We start from the raw sequence: 24,682 nt of genomic DNA on the forward strand, positions 1-24,682 counted from the left end.
CCAAGTCGCAGGACAAGTCACACACTCTGGGGTAAGGGGCACTTGGATAGGGATGCAAGGAGGGATTCTGATGGGGGCTCTGATGTAAAAGGGGGGGACTCTGATATGGGGGGGGAAGAAATTACAACTCAGATGGGGGCCCCGATGTAAGAAGGGAACTCTTCCCCTTCACATTGGGGCGGGACGTGCGGTGGCGGTATAACGCCGATATACCATCAGAAATGGCGGCGGTATTCGGGCACTAGCGGTGCGGTTTTAACCCTCGCTAGCGGCCGGAAAAGGGTTAATACCGCCCTGCAGAGGCGCATTGCCGGCGGTATAGCCGTGGTTTCCCATTGAAATGGGAAGGAGCGGTAAACACACCACTCCTCTCACCGCTCCAAATATGCGGCTATGATACTTTTGGAGTGGTCCTGCTAGCGCACCGCTCCAGTGTGAAAGCCCTCGCTCGGGCTTTCACACTGGAGAAACAGCAGCCGCTGTTTAGGGTCAGTTTGCAGGCGCTATTTTTAGCGCAATAGGGCCTGCAAACCGCCCCAGTGTGAAAGGGGTCTTAAGGCGGAAAGGAGCAATGAGCTCTGGCAGAAAGATTAACCAATCGGGGGGTCACCAGGAAAGAGGAATCCAGCAGGGCACCTCAGCCAATCAGAGAAGGAAGTCATAACGGGAAGAGAGGCCCACATCGCCTCTTAGGCTCTTTTTGTAGGAAGTGAATACCGCTGTGAATTCTTTGTTATCCTTCATAGAGAGATGAATAATCAGACCTCAGATTTCGATGTGAGACACAGCAGTCAGTGTGAAGCACCATCTGGATAAAACCTCGGAGTCAAAACAAGTGCAAGCGACCGTTTCTGCAGGTCGAGAAAAGGAAGAACTTTGACGCCAAAAAAAAATAAAAAATAATAAAGATTTCTAATTCAGAATGTAAACCCTTCCTCTGCTTCCCAACAGATCACATGACCTCCGTCTTTATAATGGATATATCTACGGCTTCGTTCCGCAGGTCTACAGCTGATCCGTTCCGCCATGACTGCTCGGCCGCCGCCGCGATCTGCAGTGCGCAGAGGTATTGTTCTTTGGTGACTGCTGGACATTCCTTGCCTGCAAAACAAGGAAGACATTTCTTTAAAAGTGGTTGTAAACTTCACACATAAAATATGAACAAAGCACATCCCTCCTCTATAGCGGGGCTTGACAAATTTGCTTAAAGGAGTTGTAAAGGGAAAAAAAAATTTTGCCTAAAATTAATTGGCCAGATTCACGTAGGGCGCCGCATCTTTAAGGCGGCGTAGCGTATCGTATTTACGCTACGCCACCTTAAGTCAGAGAGGCAAGTACTGTATTCACAAAGCACTTGCCTCCTAACTTACGGCGGCGTATCGTAAATGGGGCCGGCGTAAGCGCGCCTAATTCAAAGGAGGACGGGGGGGCGTGTTTTATGTAAATGTTTGGTGACCCGACGTGATTGACGTTTTTTACGAACGGTGCATGCACCGTCCGTGTACATATCCCAGTGTGCATTGCTCCAAAGCACGCCGCAAGGACGTATTGGTTTCGACGTGAACGTAAATTACGTCCAGCCCCATTCACGGACGACTTACGCAAACGACGTAAATTTTTCAAATTTCGACGCGGGAACGACGGCCATACTTAACATTGGCTAGACCAGCTATTTGTTGGGATAACTTTACGCCGGAAAACGCCTTACGTAAACGCGTATCTTTACTGCGGCGGGCGCACGTACGTTCGTGAATCGGCATTTACATATTCTACGCCAAACTCAACGGAAGCGGCACCTAGCGGCCAGCGGAAAAATTGCAGCCTAAGATACGACGGCGCAGGCTGTCGTATCTTAGATAGATTTAAGTGTATCTCAGTTTGAGCATACACTTAAACTTATGACGGCGCAGATTCCGAGTTACGTCGGCGTATCTACTGATTTTAAATGCAGTTTTTGCTGTGAAAATTACAATGGTCCCAAAAATGTGTCAAAATTGTCCGAAGTGTCCGCCATAATGTCGCAGTCACAAAAAAAAATAAAAAATGCTGATCGCCGCCATTAGTAAAAAATAAATAAATAAATAAAAATGCAATAAAACTATCCCCCTATTTTGTAAACGCTATAAATTTTGCGCAAACCAATCGATAAACGCTTATTGCGATTTTTTTTTTGCCAAAAATAGGTAGTAGAATACGTATCGGCCTAAACTGAGGGAAAAAAAAAAATGTATGTTTTTGGGTGATATTTATTATAGCAAAAAGTAAAAAACATATTGCATTTTTTTTCAAAATTGTCGCTCTATTTTTGTTTATAGCGCAAAAAATAAAAACCGCAGAGGTGATCAAATACCACCAAAAGAAAGCTCTATTTGTGGGGAAAAAAGGACACCAATTTTGTTTGGGAGCCACGTCGCACGACCGCGCAATTGTCAGTTAAAGCGACGCAGTGCCGAATCGCAAAAAGGGGCCTGGTCTTTTGGTCCGGGTCTTAAGTGGTTAAACTAACCTCCGCAGCGATCCCCTACTGCTCCTCCCTACCTGGCCACCACTACAATAACCCAATGCCATCATGTATCACAAGGGGGCACATATGAATTCACACAGTCACTTTGCCTGGAATAGATAAAAGGTAACATTGAGCCAGATTCACAAAGCACTTACGCCAACTTATAACACGTTACGCCGACGTAAGTGCAAATGTGCGGCAGACCCACGAACCAACATGCACCTAAAAACAGGGTGGGCGCACATATGGGCTGGGTGCATGGTGCTGCTCCCATTGATTAGCCATTCAAACACGCAAATGAGGGAAATACGCCGATTCACGAACGTGCGTGTGCCCGGCGCATGCTACGCGAGATGCGCGTAATTTGTACGTACGGCGTAAAGTTATTCCCCATAAATGAGGTGCAACCCGGCAACAGACATGCACAGGTCTGCACCAGGGAACACAAGACGGCGTATTGTGCATTGGACGTGTGTCTGGCTGGGCGTACGTTATGTTCACGGCGTACGCAGTGATCCGGCGTAGCTTAGGCAGTTGTGCCGGCGTGGTTGTGAGCAGGCGCAGGGGGGTGCTGTGCATGCGTCCACGTCACGGCGCATGCGCAGTTCGTGATACGTAACTGTCTGGCGCTCGGCCCATCCTTTGCATGGGGTCATGCCTCATTTGCATGGGGTCACGCCCACTTCCACCTACGCCGGCGTGCGCCTTCGAAACCCACGCCACGCTGGCGCAGCGTTGGGCGCACTGGCTTGCTGAATGCAATGCTTGCCTCTCCGCGCTACGTTGGCGTGGCGTACGGTGTTTGCTCTACGGCGGCGTAATGTGCGCCTTGCTCTCTGTGAATCTGGGCCTATGTCTCTTTAAGAAGGTGGCAATACTGACCTTTGATGGTGCGTATAAAGTGCTGGAAGAGATCTTTGTAAGCTTCTCTATACCTCTCATGATGTGAATGGGAAAGGGTTGGGAAAGACGAGTTATTCTCTATAATGCACAGAGGATTCTGATTGTCTAGACGCAATGATCCCTGACAGCCGTACAGCTAAGGAAAAGAGGACACTGGGTTAGTTTTGCAGAAACCGTTGACTTCATGCTTTGAACATCTTACAAACTACAAAAAACTGAACCTTTAAAAGACAAAAGATAAAGCATTGTGCAATCTGGCTGATCCCCGGATTTTATAAACATCCACAATTTACAGGAATTCAGTCACTTTGTAAAAAGCGAAGGCACACTATGAGTTAAGTCCAAGGAGGTGCATGACATCCTGGGCTGGATGATTTCTATTACCGTATATACTCGAGTATAAGTCGAGTTTTTCAGCACATATTTTTGTGCTGAAAATGCCCCCTCGGCTTATACTCGAGTCACCTTATTGCGCCTGATCTCCCAGACTTTGGGGACCCGGTACCGGCCAGCCATAGGTCCCCTGGATCTTAGCACACATGTAGTCCCACTCTTCCTCTACAAGTATGCCAAGTTTGGTTTTCCGGGGGACCTGCGGCCGGGGAGCACAGACTTTTCAAAGCTGGGCACCCCTTCCATAGACTCCCATGTTAAACAGTAATTTCTCCAGTGATTTTGGGGACTCGGTACCGTCAGGTCGTAGGTCTCCTGGAGCCGGAACTTGGCACACATGTAGCCCTATTTCTCCTCTATAAGTGTGCAAAGTTTGTTGTCTGGAGAACCTACGGCTGGGGAGCACCGATTTTTCAAAGCCGGGCACTCCTTCCATAGACTCCCATGTTAAACGTCAGTCTAGGCATGGACACAGTGAGGCATGGGCACAGTGAGGCATGGGCACAGTGAGGCATGCAGATGGACACCCTAGGCCAGGGGTGTCCAAACTTTTTTCAAAGAGGGCCAGATTTGATGAAGTGAACATGCGTGAGGGTGGACTATTTTACCTGACATTCTTTGAACCCATAAAATTCGGTCTAAGGGTGTTCCTCCTGAGCACTAATACACAGCCCAACAAAAATTCTCTTGCCTTTGTGGCTGTGTGTAGAGAAGAGATGAGCTTGGGTGTGTTATTTGGATATACTGTATATATTTATTTTGTGTCCCCAATGAATCCCAGAGCGCTGCTCAGGACTAAGGATGAGCTTGGGCGTGTTATTTGGATATACCGTATTTATTGGCGTATAATACGCACAAGCTTACCATTGCCATGAATGCAGCCTCACCGTTGCCACGAATGCAACCTCACCGTTGCCACGAATGCAGCCTCACATGTGCCACGAATGCAGCCTCACATGTGCCTCGAATGCAGCCTCACATGTGCCACGAATGCAGCCTTACCATTGCAATCAATGCAGCCTCACGTGACATGAATGCAGCCTTACCATTGCCGTCAGTGCAGCCTGATTGATGCCCCTCTGCAGCCTCGGAGGGCAGAGAGGGAGGGGGTCGGGACAAGTGCTGACAGTTTACAAACAGGAGAATCTTGTTTACTCTGTGGCCTCTTTAATACAAAGTCCCGCCTCCTACGATAGACAGAACAGTCGTCCAATGGCATCCCAGGAGACTGGACTTCCAATACAGACATTGCTGAGTAAACAGGGAATTCTCTTCATGTAATCTGACAGCGCTCGTCCTGCCCCCTCCAAGGCAGCGCCGATAAATACGGTAAATATCTTGTGGCCACAAACAAAATTATATATATATATATATATATATATATATATATATATATATATATATATATATCCAAATCCCCAGGGGGGCCATATTAAATCAACAGGGGGGGCGCATTTGGCCCGCGGGCCGGACTTTGGACATGCCTGCCTTAGGCTTATACTCAAGTCAATTTTCCCATTTTTTTTGTGGCAAAATTAGGTGCCTTGGCTTATATTTGGGTCGGCTTATTCTCGAGTATATACTGTAATTAATTTATTGTTATATTATTTTCCTCTTTCCAGAATCAGCACCTCCAAACTTCGAGGTTAGTTTTGGGACCGTAATAGAAAATCTACACCTGGAATGGACTCTGCTTGCTGTGGCGAAACACTTTGCAACCGAACACCAAAGGCAATAAATATTTTTTTTAACCCAAAAAAAAAAAAAAAATTGGACTCATAAGGTGTATAAACAATCGGTAGGTTCAGCTCCTAAATTCCTCAAAGACCATCAGCCCTAATAGGTGGAAAACCGAAGGAGAGCAGGGATATAAGCCATTATCAGAGGAGGGCCCGGATTCACGTAGAATCGCGTATCTTTGTGCGGGCGTAACGTATCCTATTTACGTTACGCCTCCGCAACTTTGACAGGCAAGTGCCGTATTCTCAAACCAAAGTTGCAGCGGCGTAGCGTAAATAGGCCGGCGTAAGCCCGCCTAATTCAAATGTGGTAGATGTGGGCGTGTGTTATGTAAATTTTATGTGACCGCATGCGCCGTCCGTGAAAGTATCCCAGTGCGCATGCTCCAAATTAACTCGCAAGAAGCCAATTCTTTCGACGTGAACGTAAATGACGCCCAGCCCTATTCGCGAACGACTTACGCAAACAACGTAACATTTTCAAAATTCGACGCGGGAATGACGTCCATACTTAACATTGGTACGCCTCATCTACGCCTCATATAGCAGGGGTAACTTTACGCCGGGAAAAGTCTAACGTAAACGGCGTATCTGTACTGCGTCGGCCGGGCGTACGTTCCTGAATTGGCGTATCTAGCCGATTTACATATTTCTAGGCGTAAACCAGCATACACGTCCCTAGCGGCCATCGTAAATATGCAGTTAAGATAGGACTGCGTAAGAGACTTACGCCGGTCGGATCTAATACAAATCTATGCGTAACTGATTCTAAAAATCAGGCGCATAGATACGACGGCTCTGACTCAGAGTTACGACGGCGTATCTGGAGATACGCAGGCGTCACTCGTACGAGAATCCGGGCCGAGGACACCACTACAAGGGGTGTATTGTATAAGGAAGCCGGGTGTGCTCTGAGTTTTTCATGTGTATTATGAATTATGTGCACGTTTTAGGTTTTCTCTCTCACGTCGCCCGGCCTTACCTCCAGCCTTTGGTCGCAGGTTTTTGTGCAGTGCTGACTGATGTCCAAACTCACTATGGCTCCGCTGGAAAACTTCATGCTGATGTTCACAGTGTCCGCGTCCTTCATTGTGCCCAGATCTAGGCAAGGAAAGAAGTATGAAGTAAATGGTTGCGGTATTACACAAAAGGACAGATTCACAGAAGAAATACGCCGGAGTATATATATACATATACATACACACACAATGTATATACGCGAGTATAAGCCGAGGCACCTAATTTTACCACAAAAAAAAATTGAGAAAACGTATTGACTCGAGTATAAGCCGAGGGGGGCATTTTCAGCACAAAAAAAATGTGCTGAAAAACTCAGCTTATACGGTGTGTGTATATATATATATATATATATATATATATATATATATATATATATATATATATATACACACACACACACACACTCGGAGACCTCAAGTCTCCCTTAAATCACAGCAAAATTGCGGCAAAAATCGCTGTAAAATCGTGGTAGTGTGAAAGGGGCCTTAGGTGAATGAATGAATGACTTGTATAGCGCTACTCATGCGAACTGAATCGCCTCTGGGCGCTTTTTACAGCCAGAGTCTGCTTGGCTGGTGCGGTCATTTTACCCCGTAGGATCGTGACACGCTTGGGACACACAGTCATACACACAGATATACGTATATATGGGCCAATTTGAACAAGATCCAATTTACCTACCAGCATGTCTTTGGAGTGTGGGAGGAAACCGGAGTACCCGGAGGAAACCCACGCAGGCACAGGGAGAACATGCAAACTCCAGGCAGATGGTGTCGTGGTAGGGATTCGAACCAGCGACCCTTTTGCTGCTAGGCGAAAGTGCTACTCACTAAACCACTGTGCTGCCCTGTTAGATTTGTCCTCCATCAATATCTTAGTCGTGTTATAAGTCTCTGATATTACTAGTATACAAATAAATAACTAAATAAAATATCCCATAGTTTGTAGACTCTTAACTTTTGCGCAAACTAAGCAATATACGCTTATTGGGATTTATTGGCCAGCAGCACAAAGTGTCCCCAACTATAGGAAGTACATCACCAAATGTACCAAAATATGTAGCAGAATACATATTGGCCTAGGCAATCTTCAGGCTGTGTCACAGGGTAACCTGTATGATGGTAACGAGTGCTGTACTGTAGAGCAGATATGAATCTCTGTATAACAGGATGCCTGACCAGCTTGTACACATATCATTAATACTCTGGGTAGAATAAAAGCATATGTAAGTAGGCGATATAAAAAAGGTAAATGATGGAAATCCCAGTAAAGTGGAATGGAGGGGTGGGGGGGCCAAGTTCCTAAACAGCATTGTTATGGGTCTCTGAGTTCAGCTTTGAGCACTCTATGATGATCAGCCTCGTACCAGAACAGAAGGCATGTCCCAGGGAGAACACGGTATCTGGAACACTCACTCCAAGCAACCAGTTGACAATATCGATGTCGTGTAGAGCCGTGCTATAGAAGATGCCTCCTATAAAAGTAGATAACATAATTAGTACTATGGTGTGAGAGCGAATGAGAGTGCGCAAGAGAGAAAGAGAGCGCGCGCGAGAGAGAGAAAGAGAGCGCGCGCGAGAGAGAGAAAGAGAGCGCGCGCGAGAGAGAGAAAGAGAGCGCGCGCGAGAGAGAGAAAGAGAGAGCGCGCGCGAGAGAGAGAAAGAGAGAGCGCGCGCGAGAGAGAGAGAGAAAGAGAGAGCGCGCGCGAGAGAGAGAGAAAGAGAGAGCGCGCGCGAGAGAGAGAGAAAGAGAGAGCGCGCGCGAGAGAAAGAGAGAGCGCGCGCGAGAGAAAGAGAGAGCGCGCGCGAGAGAGAGAGAAAGAGAGAGCGCGCGCAAGAGAGAGAGAAAGAGAGAGCGCGAGCGAGAGAGAGAGAGAGAGAGCGCGCGAGAGAGAGAGAGAAAGAGAGAGCGCGCGAGAGAGAGAGAGAAAGAGAGAGCGCGCGAGAGAGAGAGAGAGAGAGAGAGAGCGCGCGAGAGAGAGAGAGAGAGAAAGAGAGAGCGCGCGCGAGAGAGAGAGAAAGAGAGAGCGCGCGCGAGAGAGAGAGAAAGAGAGCGCGCGCGAGAGAGAGAGAAAGAGAGAGCGCGCGAGAGAGAGAGAGAAAGAGAGAGCGCGCGAGAGAGAGAGAGAAAGAGAGAGCGCGCGAGAGAGAGAGAGAGAGAGAGAGAGAGAAAGAGAGAAAGAGAGCGCGCGCGAGAGAGAAAGAGAGAGCGCGCGCGAGAGAGAGAGAAAGAGAGAGCGCGCGCGAGAAAAAGAGAGAGCGCGCGCGAGAGAGAGAAAGAGAGAGCGCGCGCGAGAGAGAGAGAAAGAGAGAGAGCGCGCGCGAGAGAGAGAAAGAGAGAGCGCGCGAGAGAGAGAGAGAAAGAGAGAGCGCGCGAGAGAGAGCGCGCGAGAGAGAAAGAGCGTGCGAGGGAGAAAGAGCGCGCGAGGGAGAAAGAGCGCGCGAGGGAGAAAGAGCGCGCACGAGGGAGAAAGAGCGCGCACGAGGGAGAAAGAGCGCGCACGAGGGAGAAAGAGAGCGCACGAGGGAGAAAGACAGCGCACGAGGGAGAAAGAGAGCGCACGAGGGAGAAAGAGAGCGCACGAGGGAGAAAGAGAGCGCACGAGGGAGAAAGAGAGCGCACGAGGGAGAAAGAGAGAGCGAGAGAATGGGAGCGAGAGAGAAAGAGAGCGAGAGAATGGGAGCGAGAGAGAAAGAGAGAGCGAGAGAATGGGAGCGTGAGAGAGAGAGAGAGCGAGAGCGGGAGGGGGGGAGAGAGAGAGAGAGAAGGAGAGAAGGAGAAAGAGAGAAGGAGAGAGGGAGAGAGAGAGAAGGAGAGAGGGAGAGAGAGAGAAGGAGAGAGGGAGAGAGAGAGAGAGAGAGAGAGAGAGAGAGAGAGAGAGAGAGAGAGAGAGAGAGAGAGAGAGAGAGAGAGAGAGAGAGAGAAGGAGAGGGAGAGGGAGAGAGAGAGAGGGGGAGAGAGAGAAAGAGAGGGAGAGAAGGAGAGGGAGAGAACGAGAGGGAGAGAGAGAGGGAGAGGGAGAGGGAGAGAGAGAAGGAGAGGGAGAGGGAGAGGGAGAGAGAGGGAGAGGGAGGGAGAGGGAGAGGGAGAGGGAGAAGGAGAGGGAGAGAGAAGGAGAGGGAGAGGGAGAGGGGGAGAGAGAGGTTGGGTTCTCTTGGTTTAAGTGGTTAAAGTGGAGGTTCACACTATAAAAAAATTTCTAAGACTAGATCCAGCCCAGTTCTGCCTATAAAATGACACTGACCTTTTTTTTTTCCCCCCCGTAGATAGCGTTTAGCCGTGTAATTCATCGCGGCTTCCGGGTAGGGAATGGGCGTTCCTATGCTAAACGACGGCGCACACAGCGCGTCACGACTTCCCGAAGGAAGCTCGGCTCGGCTCTATTCGGCGCCTGCGCACCGGCGCCGAATAGAGCCGAGCCGACCCGAGCTTCCTTCGGGAAGTCGTGACGCGCTGTGAGCGCCGTCGTTTAGCATGTCAATAAATTGGCATGTCGATAGGAACGCCCACTCCCGCGGGATTCCCTACCCGGAAGCCGCGATGAATTACACGGCTAAACGCTATCTACGGGGGGGGAAAGGTCGGTGTCATTTTATAGGCAGAACTGGGCTGGATCTAGTCTTAGAAATTTTTTATAGGGTGAACCTCCACTTTAAACTTTCCTCATTTACACACAGAAGTCTATTCCTTTGATCTAAAAGACAAACTGCTACAATGTTTAGACTTAAGTTCCATTGCTAAATAATGTTGTGATACTTGGCAGACCGCCTGGATTTTTTGTTTCCCCTTTCTTTTGAGGGCTGTTGGATTCAGCCGAGCAGAGAGAATTCTCTGCATAGAAAGATCGGGAAATACTTGGTCAAGATCGCAACAGGAAAAAAAATAGAAAACTGCGATAACGATTCTTGATCGTGCAGCTCTACTGTAACCTATACATTCTGCACAGGCCCAGGCCTGCCTATAGTGGATCAGTAATGTGTATTTGGGGGTCCAGTATCTATACCTGACATCTTCAACCTGCTGAGAGGAATCGGAGGATAGAGCCGGCTGACTGCAGAAAGCCTCTGAATTCTTCCCAGGCCGCTGGACTCGTGAAGTTTTTTATATAAGTACTTTAGCGCTGGGTCAAACCGCCTGTATAAGAAAGAAATAGATACTTAAAACTACAAAAAAAAATAAAAAAATTCAATCAATACACACATAAAGATCGGCAAGGATTACTATGAACCAACACTTAATGGATAAGTTCACCTTCACCTGTATTTAGGGTGCAATGTGTTGAGCAGCCATCCCCTCCCCCCTTGAGACAGCGGGCAGGGATCCTTCTCCCCGCACCAGCTGTCACAATTTGAACTATTTGGACTCCACCCACACGGCTCCATCATTCATTCACAGAGTTCTGTTCTGTGAATGAATGCCTACAAGTACGGTCAGCCATTGTGGCTGATGGTTTGTAGTTTTTAATGAACTGTGAGGGCGCCGGTGAACGCACTCATAGTCCATTGAGCTTCCTGGACTTCAGTAACTGCCCGCCTGTATAAAAAGGTACAGCCAGTGTACTGACAGTCTGCAAGAGCCTGACATTGACCCCACGATCTGCTGATCCCAGTGCAATGCATTACAGGCTCCCAAGAAAAAATAATATTATTATTATTAACCACTTCATTACCGGGGCACTTAAACCCCCTTCGTGCCCAGACCAATTTTCAGCTTTCAGCGCTGATGCATTTTGAATGACAATTGCGCGGTCATACAACACTGTACCCAAATTATATTTTTATAATTTTTTTCCCACAAATAGAGCTTTTGTTTGGTGGTATTTGATCATCTCTGCAATTTTTATTTTTTGCGCTATAAACATAAAAAAAATACAGAAAAATTAGAAAAAAATAAAAACACAATATTTTTTACTTTTTGTTATAATAATATCCCAATTTTAAAAAATAAAAAATAAAAATTTCCCTCGGTTTAGGCTGATACGTATTCTTCTACATATTTTTGTTAAAAAAAAAAAAATCGCAATAAGCGTATATTGATTGGTTTGCGCAAAAGTTATAGCGCCTACAAAATAGGGGATAGGTTTATGATTTTTTTTATTTTTTTTTTACTAGTAATGGCGGCGAACTGCGATTTTTTTGTCAGGCCTGCGATATTGCGGCGGACGTATGGGACACTTTTGATACAATTTTGGGGCCATTCACATTTATACAGCGATCAGTGCTATAAAAATGCACTAATTACTGTATAAATGTGACTGGCAGTGAAGGGGTTAACACTAGGGGGTGAGGAAGGGGTTAAATGTGTATCCTGGGTGTGTTCTAACTGTGTGGGGGGAGGGGACTGACTGGGGGAGGTGACCGATGCTGTGTCCCTATGTACAAGGGACACAGATCGGTCTCCTCTCTCCCTGACAGGACGTGGAGCTCTGTGTTTATACACAGATCTCCATGTCCCTGCTGTCAGCGCCGATCGTCGGTACCTGGCGGACATCGCGGCCGCCAGGCACACGCATCAGCTTCCCAGTGATGCGCCGGGCACAGTGTTTCCCCGCTGCGCGCCCCCAGCGGCGCGCACGGGGAATGTAAACAAGAGGACGTTCCAAAACGTCCACTCGGCACTTGAGAGCCGCGCTGTGGACGTCTTTCGTCTATAGCGCGGATCCCAAGTGGTAAAGGATAATAATACAAATAATAATAATAATAATAATAGAAAAAAATTTTACCTGCAAAAAAAAAAAAATGTGCATTTGTTTGTTTATTTTTATTAAAAGGTGAACTTCTTCTTTAACCACGTCCCGACTTTGCTATAGCCGAATGTCGGCTACAGCGCAGTCGCACATTGCTGGGACGGCGTCATATGAGGTCCTCCTGTGATCACACTTCCTGAGCGCCACGTGTGTGTTGTGCTCTGTGTATCCTTAGGACGCAGCCGATCACAGATTGCGGTAAAGGGCCAACCACAGCAGCCTTTTACCGCGTGATCAGCTGTGTCCAATCACAGCTGATCACGAGGTAAACACAAGGGGCTAGATTCAGAAAGAATTTACGCCGTCGTATCTATTGATACGCCGCGTAAATTCAAATCTGCGCCGGCGTATCTTCTTTCTGTATTCAGAAAGCAAGATACGCTGAAATTAGGCTAAGATCCGACTGGCGTAGGTCTCTTACGCCGTCGTATCTTCGGGTGCATATTTACGCTGGCCGCTGGGTGGCGCTGCCATCGATTTCAGCGTAGAATATGCAAATGAGCTGGATATGCAGATTCAGAAGCGTATGTGCGCCCGGCGGATTTTTTTATGTTGTTTACGTTAGGCTTTTTCCGGCGTAACGTTACTCCTGCTATATTAGGCATAGCCAATGTTAAGTATGGACGTTGTTCCCGCGTCAAATTTTTTTTTTTTTACGTCGTTTGCGTAAGTCATTCGCGAATAGGGCTTTGCGTAAATTACGTTCACGTCGAAAGCATTGACTATTTGTGACGTGATTAGGAGCATGCGCACTGGGATACGTTCACGGCCGGCGCATGCGCCGTTCGTGAGAAACGTCATTTACGTGGGGTCATGTTTTATGTACATAAAACACGCCCACCTCTTGACAATTTGAATTTGGCGGGCTTACGCCGGCAGATTTACGCTACGCCGCAACTTACGGAGCAAGTGCTTTGTGAATACTGCACTTGCCCGTCTAAGTTGCGGAGGCGTAGCGTAAATAGGATACGCTACGCCCGCACAAACTTGCGTCCCCCTACGTGAATCTAGCCCAAGCTGTTTTATCGGCATTCCTTTCCTCACGCCAACAGCATGAGAGGAGTGGAGAGGAGAGCTGGTAATTGGTTTGTGTGAAAGGGATATCTACACGGATAAGCAGGGCACTGAGAAGTGTCCTGATTTTCAGTGCCGCCAAACAGTGTGCCAACCAGTGCAGCCGTGGTGCCAACCAGTGCAGACAAACAGTGGTGCCAACCAGTGCAGACAAACAGTGGTGCCTCATCAGCGCACATCAGTGAAGAAAAATTACCTGTTTGCAAAAGTTTATAACAAACTATGTTTTTATTTATTTTTTCTGTGTTTTTAGTGTATTTAGCAAAAAATTAAGCAGAAAATAAATCTCTAGTACAACCATAACAACAAGATCACCCATATATCACTTACTTGTAAAAGCCGCATACTAGCGGCTTGCTGCGTTTCTCCGCCTCATCGAAGCATGCTTCTACAATCTGTGTGCTGGTACTGAGGAGATTCTCGCACAGGACTGCTTTCCCTTGAAATGAACACACAGAGATCTATGGAAATATTTGTGAGTTCCACACATGCTTTCAGTTTATATGGCAGCTGATACAACCCAACAAGGGGCCAGATTTACGTACAGCGGGCGCAGCGTAACGTAACCGGTTTACGTTACACCGCCGCAATTTTTCCGAGTTAGTGCCCGATCCACAAAGCACTTACCTGGAAATTTGCGGCGGTGTATCGTAAACAGGTCCAGCGCAAGGCGGCCCAATTCAAATGGGGCAGGTACCATTTAAATTAGGCGCGCTCCCGCACCGGACGTACTGCGCATGCTCCCGTCGCAAATTTCCCGACGTGCTTTGCGCGAAATTACGACGCACCAACGTTTTGTGAATCGCGACGTGAAAAAAGATTTACGCCGGGAAAAATAAAAGATTTTAAAAAAATTAAAAAGCGACGCGGGAAAGACAGGCATACTTTAACATGGTGGAGTACTTTTACACAATGTTAAAGGTGCCCTATCTTTGCGACGGAAATCTAACACTCGCGACAACGCAACGACGTGAAAAATCTTCGTGGATCGCCGTAACTCCTAATTTGCATACCCGACGCTGGTTTACGACGCAAACTCCCCCCAGCGGCGGCCGCGGTACTGCATCCTAAGATCCGACAGTGTAAGTCCATTACACCTGTCAGATCTTCTGCCTATCTATGCGTAACTGATTCTATGAATCAGTCGCATAGATAGAAACAGAGATACGCCGTCGTATCTCTTTTGTGAATCTGGCCCAAGATGCCCAATTCAGCTACAGATACTAGAGAGCTACACGTGTCTTCCCTTCCAATGATTATCAGGAACTGTTTTAATACATTTCCACCAGGGAATCGGAAAAGAGGTCTCAATGCCTCAGAATTAAAGGGGTTGGAAACCCTCAGTGTTTTTCACCTTAATACATTCTATGCATTAAGATGAAAAACCTTTTGTGATGCAGCAGCCCCCCCCCCCCCTTTTACTTCCCTGAACCTGTTCCTTCCGGCGACGAGCATGGCAGCTTCAGCCGCTGTCTCAAGAGATCCTGTTCCTTTAAAACATATACAGCACAGAGCTTGTGCTGTGTCATTTGGTCCCATGTAATATCTGGCTGATCCTGCCAGTTCCTGCCCCCCCATGTAAACTGACCACGGTGTATCATGGCTCCCAAGCCCTGACACAGTGGTCAGTTTATGTGCCTCCGTCATCCGCTCTCTCTTCTGTCCTCTCCCTCCCTGCCTGTCAGCTCTGTGTCAGTGCCCGCCCACTGCAGCTAAAATTACTGTACATTTTTTACAGTATCCTCTGTTTATTCATGTAAAGTGCTCCTGTGTCTGTGCCTATATACCAGCTATATGCCTTTTTACAAAGTGCGGATTGGCCCTCACATGACCAGCCGCCTCTCTCCTCCTCCTCCTCCCCTCCTGACTGACATAAGCGGGGGATCCTTAGGCCCCAACAGCTGCAGCTGTCAGGCAAGGAGAGGAAAGAGCCGATGGGCGGGTCACGTGAACATCAAACGGCGCTCTGTAAACAGGTATATAGCTGGTATATAGGCACAGACACAGGAGCACAGGAATGAACAGAGAGGATACTGTAATTTTTCACTTGGTGGGTTAACAACCACTTGAAAAAAATCATTTGTCAGGTAACCAATTTCACATATCAATTAGGTATTCAGTTGTTTGCCTGGAGCTCAGCTCTAAGTAGAAAAGGAATCTGTGCTTTGATTGGACATCTACAGTATGTGTTAATGTGGCTGGGACCAGCAATCCAATGATAACTTACCAGCACGTAATGCTTCCAGGGTCAAGCGGGCCGCTGCGACAGGCGGACAGCAGATGACGATACCAGACACACTGAAAGGCATGACGGACCAAACATAAGGTAAAAGACAAAACCAGAAACATAACAGAAAACGCATCACCTGTGCAGCAGTCAGAAAATGTGAAGTCGATATCAAATATTACTTTCTGACACATTTCGCCAGCATAACAAATGGTGCCCCTAGTGGACGCAAACGGAACTTTTCATTTAATGTCTTCCCACCCAGCCCAGGCCTCCCTTTAACACAAAAGGTGTCAAACACAAGGCCCTCGAGCCGAATCAGGCCCTCCAGGCCATTTCATGTGGCCCTCACACCCAGGGGGAGGGGAGGAAGCGAGATGTGAACAGCCTGTCAAAAGAGAGCTGAACCCTGAACACTGCGCGTAGCTCCCCCTCCTTGACCCCGCACTCTGCGCGTAGCTCCCCCTCCTTGACCCCGCACTCTGCGCGTAGCTCCCCCTCCTCGACCCTGCACTCTGCGCGTAGCTCCCCCGTCCTCAACCCCGCACTCTGCGCGTAGCTACCCCTCCTCGACCCCGCACTCTGCGCGTAGCTACCCCTCCTCGACCCCGCACTCTGCGCGTAGCTACCCCTCCTCGACCCCGCACTCTGCGCGTAGCTACCCCTCCTCGACCCCGCACTCTGCGCGTAGCTACCCCTCCTCGACCCCGCACTCTGCGCGTAGCTACCCCTCCTCGACCCCGCACTCTGCGCGTAGCTACCCCTCCTCGACCCCGCACTCTGCGCGTAGCTCCCCCTCCTCGACCCCGCACTCTGCGCGTAGCTACCCCTCCTCGACCCCGCACTCTGCGCGTAGCTACCCCTCCTCGACCCCGCACCCTGTGCGTAGCTCCCCCCCCTCGACCCCGCACCCTGCGCGTAGCTCCCCCCCCTCGACCCCGCACGTAGCTCCCCCCCCTCGACCCCGCACCCTGCGCGTAGCTCCCCCTCCTCGACCCTGCGCGTAGCTCCCCCCTCCTCGACCCCCGCACTCTGCGCGTAGCTCCCCCCTCCTCGACCCCCGCACTCTGCGCGTAGCTCCCCCCTCCTCGACCCCCGCACTCTGCGCGTAGCTCCCCCCTCCTCGACCCCCGCCCTCTGCGCGTAGCTCCCCCCTCCTCGACCCCCGCACTCTGCGCGTAGCTCCCCCCTCCTCGACCCCCGCACTCTGCGCGTAGCTCCCCCTCGTCGACCCCGCGCTCTGCGCGTAGCTGGATATATATTATTGCTTATTTTATTGTAATTTTTTTTGTTTATTTTTACACTTTCTTTCAAAATGTATTTATTTTTTTGATCACTTTTATTCCTATTAGAAGGAATGTAAACATCCCTTGTAATAGAGATGCTCTTCATCCGACGGGCGGCCGATTTTTTTCTCCGGGTCCCGATGGCACGGGAGAGCCCGGAGAAGCACTGGAGGGCGGCAGGGGGATGCCCCCTCCCGTCGCCTGTAAGAATGATTAAGCGGTGGAACCGCCGCTATGATCATTCTTTTACGGTGCACAGAATCGCCGGCAGAAAAGAATGATATTTGAATGATGCCTGCAGCTGCACCCATCATTCAGATATCACCACTGAAAGTCAAGGACGTCATATGATGGCCTTGGGCTGGAAGTGGTTAAACATGTAACAATTGAGTACTCACATTTATTGGGTGCTTGTAGCGCACCACACTCTTATCACTTTTAAAAATACATTCGGTCTCCGTGATCCAGCACACGCCGCTAGGTATGCAGCGTATCCATCTTTGGGAACAGCTGCCATGCCGTCCTCTTACCCCTCCACTACGCGTCGCGCGACTTCCACAAAGGGCATTCCATTGGACAGGTTGGCGTTATGTTGTATTTATATGTTCTATTTCCGCCATTTTGTTGTGGTTTTGTGTCCTATTTTCTCCTCCATATTTATGGAGTCCTCTGCCATATCACTTTATTGGCATGTCGGAGCATGCTATATATTATTCTACTTTCACTGCTTCAATACTAATACAAACCATTTTTCTACCCAGTTTGATTAACTTTTTTATACTGGTGTACTAGAGGCCCTGCTGGTCACTACAGCTGCATGTTTCTGGAAAATTGAGAAATCACAATTATTGTGCTTAGAATAAAGATCACAATTCTCGTGCCGTAACATCTTTCACATTATACAAAAAAAATTGGGCTTTTTTTTTTTTATTCATTCATTAAAGTGTATTTTTCCCCCCAAAAAAAAGCATTTGAAAGACCGCTGCGCAAATACGGTGTGACATAAAATATTGCAACAACCACCGTTTTATTATCTAGGGCAGTGATGGCGACCCTTGGCACCCCAGATGTTTTGGAACTACATTTCCCATGATGCTCAACTACACTGCAGAGTGCATGAGCATCCTGTGAAATGTAGTTCCAAAACATCTGGGGTGCCAAGGTTCGCCATCACTGATCTAGGGTCTCTGCTAAAATATTTTATTTATATATATATATATATATATATATATATATATATATATATATATATATATATATATATATATATATATATATATATATATATATAATTTTAACTTTAAACCTTCAGCTCATCTGATTCCTCCCCCCCTTCGGTGCCACAATTGGCACCTTTCGGGGAAGGGGGGGGGGGACAAGATACCCGTTTTTGACAGGTATCCTTTCCCCACTTCCAGGGAGTCCGGGTCACGGCCTGTGAGGTCACCGCGTGGCTCCCTCCTCCCCTGGCCGCCAGGTCAATAGGAGAGAGGAGTGGGCCTCACAAATGCGCAGTAGAGTTCCCGGCGCGAAGCCGAAAGGCTACACTGCCGGGTTCCCTTAGCTGCAATGGTGACAGCAGCACCCAACAGCTGATGGAAACATTAACAGTGCAGAGTTCTTAAAAAAAAAAAAAATGAAATTTACCGTTGGTCGCCAAGGGCAATGTCCACATCCTGTTCGGGCAATACTCTCGTTTTGGTCAACAGTCCACCCCCGAAGGCTTTCTCCACTTCAGACAACTGATTCTCTACAATGTAATGCAGGTAACAGCCATGTTCCTCTGTTAAGCTTCTCAACAACGCCCTGCTTCCATGACCCACGCCAACTACTGCTAATCCAATGCCACTGCCGCGTGAGCCAAAGCTGCCGACTGGTCGCCCGGGAGCCATGCTGTTGGTGGCTTCGGAAATGACATGCCTTTGGTTTATGTGTTTGTATGATATGGATGGATTCTGGACATGGCTTGTGCCAAACGATGATGGGAGTGAGGAAGAGGTAGACGGTGCTGGATCTTCTTTGCTGCTGACTATGTTTGTGGTGGAGCTGATGGGGTTCAGGGTGCCAGAGATCCAGGAGGGGTGATGGTGAGGAGGAGGCGATGGCACCAGGTTTGTGGTGCTAACAGAGTTACTGCTGGAGCTAGACTGCAGCACGAAGGAGGGCTGAGGGTGCCATGCCGAGTCTAGAGGCACTGGGATATTGCCAACCTGATCACCACCAGTTGAGCTATTAAGAAAAATGACATTTTAATAAATAAAAATAAATACAAAAAGCAACAGAATATATATATTTTTTTTTCTTTAAAGAATTTCTAGTTCTGCTAATACTTTGCCACTGTGCAAATCAGTCTCTTTCTGGTCATTCCCCAGTGAGATCTCACCTCCAGCACACACGCATTCGTCCTGCCCTAATAAGATCCTAATCCTTCCACCAGCACACACACACACACACACCTATTGGTTGTTTCCTAGTGAGATCCACCTCCAACACACACTGATCTTCCCCCATTGAGATCCCTCCTCCAGCACACACATTGGTCTTTACCCACTGTCCCACCTCCAGCACACACACCATGTTTTTTTCCCTGTATGCCTCCGCCAGCACACACACACACTGGTATTTACCCGGTGTCTCTCCTTCAGCACACATTGGTCTTTACCCTGTGTCCCTCCTCCAGAACACACACCACATATTGGTCTTTACCCGGTGTCCCTCCTCCAGCACACATTGGTATTTGCCTGGTGTCCCTCCTTAGGCACACATTGGTCTTTACCCGGTGTCCCTCCTTCAGCACACATTGGTCTTTACCCGGTGTCCCTCCTTCAGCACACACCACACATTGGTCTTTGCCCGGTGTCCCACCTCCAGCACACACACCACACACATTGGCCTTTACCCAGTGTTCCTCCTTCAGCACACACCACACATTGGTATCTACCCAGTGTCCCTCCTCCAGCACACACACCACATATTGGTCTTTGCCTGATGTCCCTCCTCCAGCACACACATTGGTCTTTACCCGGTGTCCCTCCTTAAGCACACATTGGTCTTTACCCGGTGTCCCTCCTTCAGCACACATTGGTCTTTACCCGGTGTCCCTCCTTCAGCACACACCACCCATTGGTCTTTGCCCGGTGTCCCACCTCCAGCACACACATTGGCCTTTACCCGGTGTCCCTCCTTCAGCACACACCACACATTGGTCTTTGCCCGGTGTCCCACCTCCAGCACACACACACACCACACACATAGGCCTTTACCCAGTGTCCCTCCTCCAGCACACACCACATATTGGTCTTTACCCGGTGTCCCTCCTTCAGCACACACTGGTCTTTAACCAGTGTCCCTCCTCCAGCACACACCACATATTGGTCTTTACCCGGTGTCCCTCCTTCAGCACACACAACACATTGGTCTTTAACCAGTGTCCCTCCTCCAGCACACACCATATAATGGTCTTTACCCGGTGTCCCTCCTTCAGCACACACCACACACATTGGTTTTTACCCGGTGTGCTTCCTCCAGCGCACACACATTGGTCTTTACCCTGTATCCCACCTCCAGTGACTTGTAAGCTCTTCTCTCCCTGCTTGCCTCCAAACACTAACTCAGTTTAGCTACCCCCTGCTCCTACCAGCGATTCAGAAGGTCAGTTTACCCCATTTCCCCCTCTTCCAGCAGGGACTTGCAATGTCATCTCCCCCTGCACCCCCTCCAACTACTGACACAGCAGCTTAGCTATCCATGGTCCAAGCAGTGACAGCAGCTCACCTTACTCCCTTTTTCTCAGCAGTGACTTGTAAGCTTATCTCCCCCACTCCCACTAGCTCAGATGCCTGCTGTTAAAAGAAACAAACTTCTAAAAAAAATTGCACTAAGGCAGCTCTTTAATGCAGAAGAGACATGATGCTTTGCAAGAATCCACACTTATCTTCCTGCTTGCAGTCTTCTACTGAATGTGCACTGAGCTGCGCAGCTTGGGGTGCATTCCGAGCATACTGTGGCTGTGCCGGAATGACTGACTAGTGGCCGGTGACCTCATCACATATGCACAGTAAAGTGGCTGAAAGCCCAGCACCTGGAAGTAGCCATGGGGAAAATGTACCTACCACATCGCTGGAGGGTGCAGGTGAGTGTTTCTGGGGTAGTTCTGAAGCACAAGGGACACACCACACTGAAGGTAAGCAATGTACCTTTTTACTTAATTTGTACTTTTTTTGCAGATCTTCAAAGTGTGGAACCCATAGTGGTCTTATGCTCTCCCCACTCTTCCCTCAGCCAGCTTGTGTATTCTGGACCGTTCTAGAACACCATCTAACCCTGCAGGTTCTGTTTCCTCTTCCTGCCTAAGGCCCCTTTCACACGGTCGGACCGTTCAGGTCCGCCTGTCAGTTTTGTCGGCAGACCTGAACGGCCACTCCATACATCTCTATGGAGCTTCGGATGTCAGCGGTTACATGTCCCCATCCATCCATGGCAGATCGAATCGGGTAAGATCTGATGAAAATGGACATGCTGTCCGTTTTCGTCCGATTTCTCCATAGGAGACAGCAGTGCTGGACAAGCCCCTCCCCGCTCAGTGAGCAAAGAGGGACCTGTCACCCACCAGCTCAGTGAAGAGATCTCCCACTGAGCTGGTGGACTCCGTAGCAACGGAATCCGCCTTGTGTTAATGAAGCCTAAGTCTACACCTCTTTCCTCCCTTTCTTGTCTTAACTGTTTCCCTGACAGTCACCAGCACTCTGCTGAGGGAGCTGCAAGAACTGAGCAATCGGTGGTGTTTGGTCGCTCGGTTCTCAGTGATAGAGCTGGCAGGGGACCGATGCTGTAAGTAAGTATATTTAAAAAAAACACCAGATTTCCATACTTCTCTTTAAATTGATCAAGCTAAAGTTAGAAGCCGATTGGCTCCCATGCAGAGCTGCACCAGATTTATCACTCTCCAGTTTTGGTAAATCTACCCAACTGAATCAATAAATCATCAAAAAGAAGTAAAAACTTGTTACATCTTTAAACACTCACACTAAAATGGGGGCTCTGTTCCAGTGCTGTTTGATCAGCCGCCTGTTCCGGTAATGCCTCCCCGAAGCCAGGTGCTCCAAAATCCGGTCCCTCCTGACCCGCATCGGAATCTCACAGGACTTACAGTACAGCGTCTCCACCACGGTGGTCTCCCCGGTGTCATTGCGTTCAAGCAAATGCCTCCTGACCGCCAAGTCCGAGAACTCGGCGGCGTAGTCGTGTAAGGTTTTCTTTTTCCGTCCCATGATGTCCAAAATAAAAAATCAATGAGGATCAAAGTCTTGTCTTGGGAAGATCGCGTTGGACCAGGCACTTGTGAAGGAGGTTTCCTCCAAGATGGACTTTCATGCCTTGAATAAAATAACACACAACGGTCACATTCACACTAAGGATTCGGAACCAATACAAGGGGGGAACTCGTCTAATGAATCCCGCTTTGTTTTCAGACAAATCATCCTCCTACAGCAGGGCTATGCAATTAGCGGACCTCCAGCTGTTGCAGAACTACAAGACCCATGAGGCATAGCAAGAATCTGACAGCCACAAGCATGACACCCAGAGGCAAAGGCATGATGGGACTTGTAGTTTTGCAACAGCTGGAGGTCCACTAATTGCATATCCCTGTCCTACATCAAAGATGACCTTCCTAACTATCAACTGCTTATCATTCGTCAAGTAGACAAATACGTTTCCACTTTAACATTCAACATCTCTCACTCTTGTAAAGTTACAAAATATCTTTTTTTATTAGAATCTATAATAATATTAAAATAAAATATATAACAATAATAATTTAAAAAATCAAAATGACTCAAATTGTCTTTTTTTTTTTTTAAATATCTCATAGATGAGAATCTGCCTCCATTAGACAGAACAAAGTTAAAGTACAACTAAAAGCAACATTTATTTTGGAATGAGTGGAAAGGGATAAGAACCTCTCTCAGGTTTATATTGCCATCTGCATCCCAGTTAGAAAGAGGCTACCTCTTTATTTATTCTGCAAAGAGTGAAGCAAAATCCCAAATTTTGGGTTGTCACCACAACAGGAATAGAGGAGAAATCGTCCAATGGGGACAACCTGGGACAGGAAGTGAAGCTAAATCTCTCCCCCAATGGGACAGAGGGCAGGGGTTATAGAACCCTCCTTTACTCTATGCAAAAAAAAAGTTTTGCCTTTAGTTTTACTTTAAAGCTTTTACAACAATAATTTCATATAATTTCTTTAAAATATTATTGAAAAAAAAAAAAAAAAAAATCGGCTAAAAACATATTTAATAAAAAAAAAAAGTCTGTAGAATAATTTCCCCAATACTACAGGATAGAGTATCTACTGCTATGAAATTTATGGTTAGCAGGGATTGGCCTTCCTGGAATATAGGGCTCTATGGTGATTAGGGGAATAATGAGGGGTCTATAGGGTGACTACATACTGACTACTAGGGTTGTCCCGATACAGACTAGTCTAGTATCAGTAATGAAACTGAGCAATTGCCTGAGTACTTGTACTCGGGCAAATGCTTCGATGCTTGATCCAATACCTGGACAGTCAGGGATGATCGGTGCGGAGCTAGGGAGGAGTTACAATCATTCATCTCCCTGTATACATTTCAATAAAGCAGCTGACAGACGCTTCTCCTCCTCTCCCTCTCGCAGCTGTCAGCTGCTTTATTGAAATCTATACAGGGAGATTGTGATTGTAACTCCTCCCCAGTGTCGCACCGATCATCCCCGACATCCCAAGTACTCGGGCAAATGCTCAGTTTCAGTACCGGTATAGAGACAACCCTAGTAGTTAGTATATAGTCACCCTACCACTGACATCACCAGGAGGTAAAAGATGAAGGTGACACCGATAACTGCCCATAACATCGTCCTATAGACCACTCATTATTCCCCTAATCACCATAGAGCCCTATATTCAGATATATCAGAGGGGTGGTACAGGAGGCAGTTGGCGTCAGGAGGGTAGTACGGGGGGCAGTTGGCGTCAGGAGGGTAGTACGGGGGGCAGTTGGCGTCAGGAGGGTAGTACGGGGGGCAGTTGGCGTCAGGAGGGTAGTACGGGGGGCAGTTGGCGTCAGGAGGGTAGTACGGGGGCAGTTGGCGTCAGGAGGGTAGTACGGGGGGCAGTTGGCATCAGGAGGGTAGTACGGGGGGCAGTTGGCGTCAGGAGGGTAGTACGGGGGGCAGTTGGCGTCAGGAGGGTAGTACAGGGGGCAGTTGGCGTCAGGAGGGTAGTACAGGGGGCAGTTGGCGTCAGGAGGGTAGTACAGGGGGCAGTTGGCGTCAGGAGGGTAGTACAGGGGGCAGTTGGCGTCAGGAGGGTAGTACAGGGGGCAAGAGAAGACAGTGTGAAAGGGGTAGTACAGGGGGCAGTTTCAGGGGGTAGTAGAGAGGGCAGTGTCAGAGGGGTGGTACAGGGGGCAGTAGAAGGCAGTGTCAGAGGGGTAGTACATGGGGATAGTAGGGAGCATAGTAGAGAGGGCAGTGTCAGGGGGGTGGTACAGGGGGCAGTAGAGTGCAGTGTCGGGAGGGTAGTACAGGGGGAAGTTGGTGTCAAGAGGGTAGTACAGGGGTCAGTTTCAGGGGGGTAGTAGAGAGGGCAGGGTCAGGAGGGTAGCACAGGGGGCAGTTGGTGTAAGGAGGATAGTACAGGGGGCAGTAGAAGGCAGTGTCAGAGGGGTAGTACAGGGGTCAGTTTCAGGGGTGTAATAGAGAGGGCAGGGTCAGAGTGGTGGTACAGGGGGCAGTAGAAGGCAGCGT

At 48.5% G+C, this 24,682-nt stretch overlaps 1 protein-coding gene across 2 annotated transcripts in view; it reads right to left on the reverse strand.

The window, feature by feature from the left end:
• Positions 1 to 482: 482 nt before the first annotated feature.
• The window catches only part of LOC120915723 (myo-inositol 2-dehydrogenase-like), a 97,060-nt gene continuing 72,860 nt past the window's right edge, over positions 483 to 24,682 (reverse strand). For both annotated transcript variants that reach the window (XM_040326470.1, XM_040326469.1), the window contains 9 exons: positions 21,920 to 22,269; positions 18,542 to 19,123; positions 15,609 to 15,679; positions 13,712 to 13,820; positions 10,565 to 10,695; positions 7,928 to 8,035; positions 6,524 to 6,642; positions 3,389 to 3,545; positions 483 to 1,101 (listed from right to left, as the gene is read on the reverse strand). In XM_040326470.1, coding sequence (XP_040182404.1) covers positions 953 to 1,101; positions 3,389 to 3,545; positions 6,524 to 6,642; positions 7,928 to 8,035; positions 10,565 to 10,695; positions 13,712 to 13,820; positions 15,609 to 15,679; positions 18,542 to 19,123; positions 21,920 to 22,164 — 1,671 coding nt within the window. In that variant the 5' untranslated portion in view covers positions 22,165 to 22,269 and the 3' untranslated portion in view covers positions 483 to 952. The remainder of the gene's footprint in view (positions 1,102 to 3,388; positions 3,546 to 6,523; positions 6,643 to 7,927; positions 8,036 to 10,564; positions 10,696 to 13,711; positions 13,821 to 15,608; positions 15,680 to 18,541; positions 19,124 to 21,919; positions 22,270 to 24,682) is intronic.

This window comes from Rana temporaria, chromosome 10, assembly GCF_905171775.1.
Source record: "Rana temporaria chromosome 10, aRanTem1.1, whole genome shotgun sequence".
NCBI lineage: Eukaryota > Metazoa > Chordata > Amphibia > Anura > Ranidae > Rana > Rana temporaria.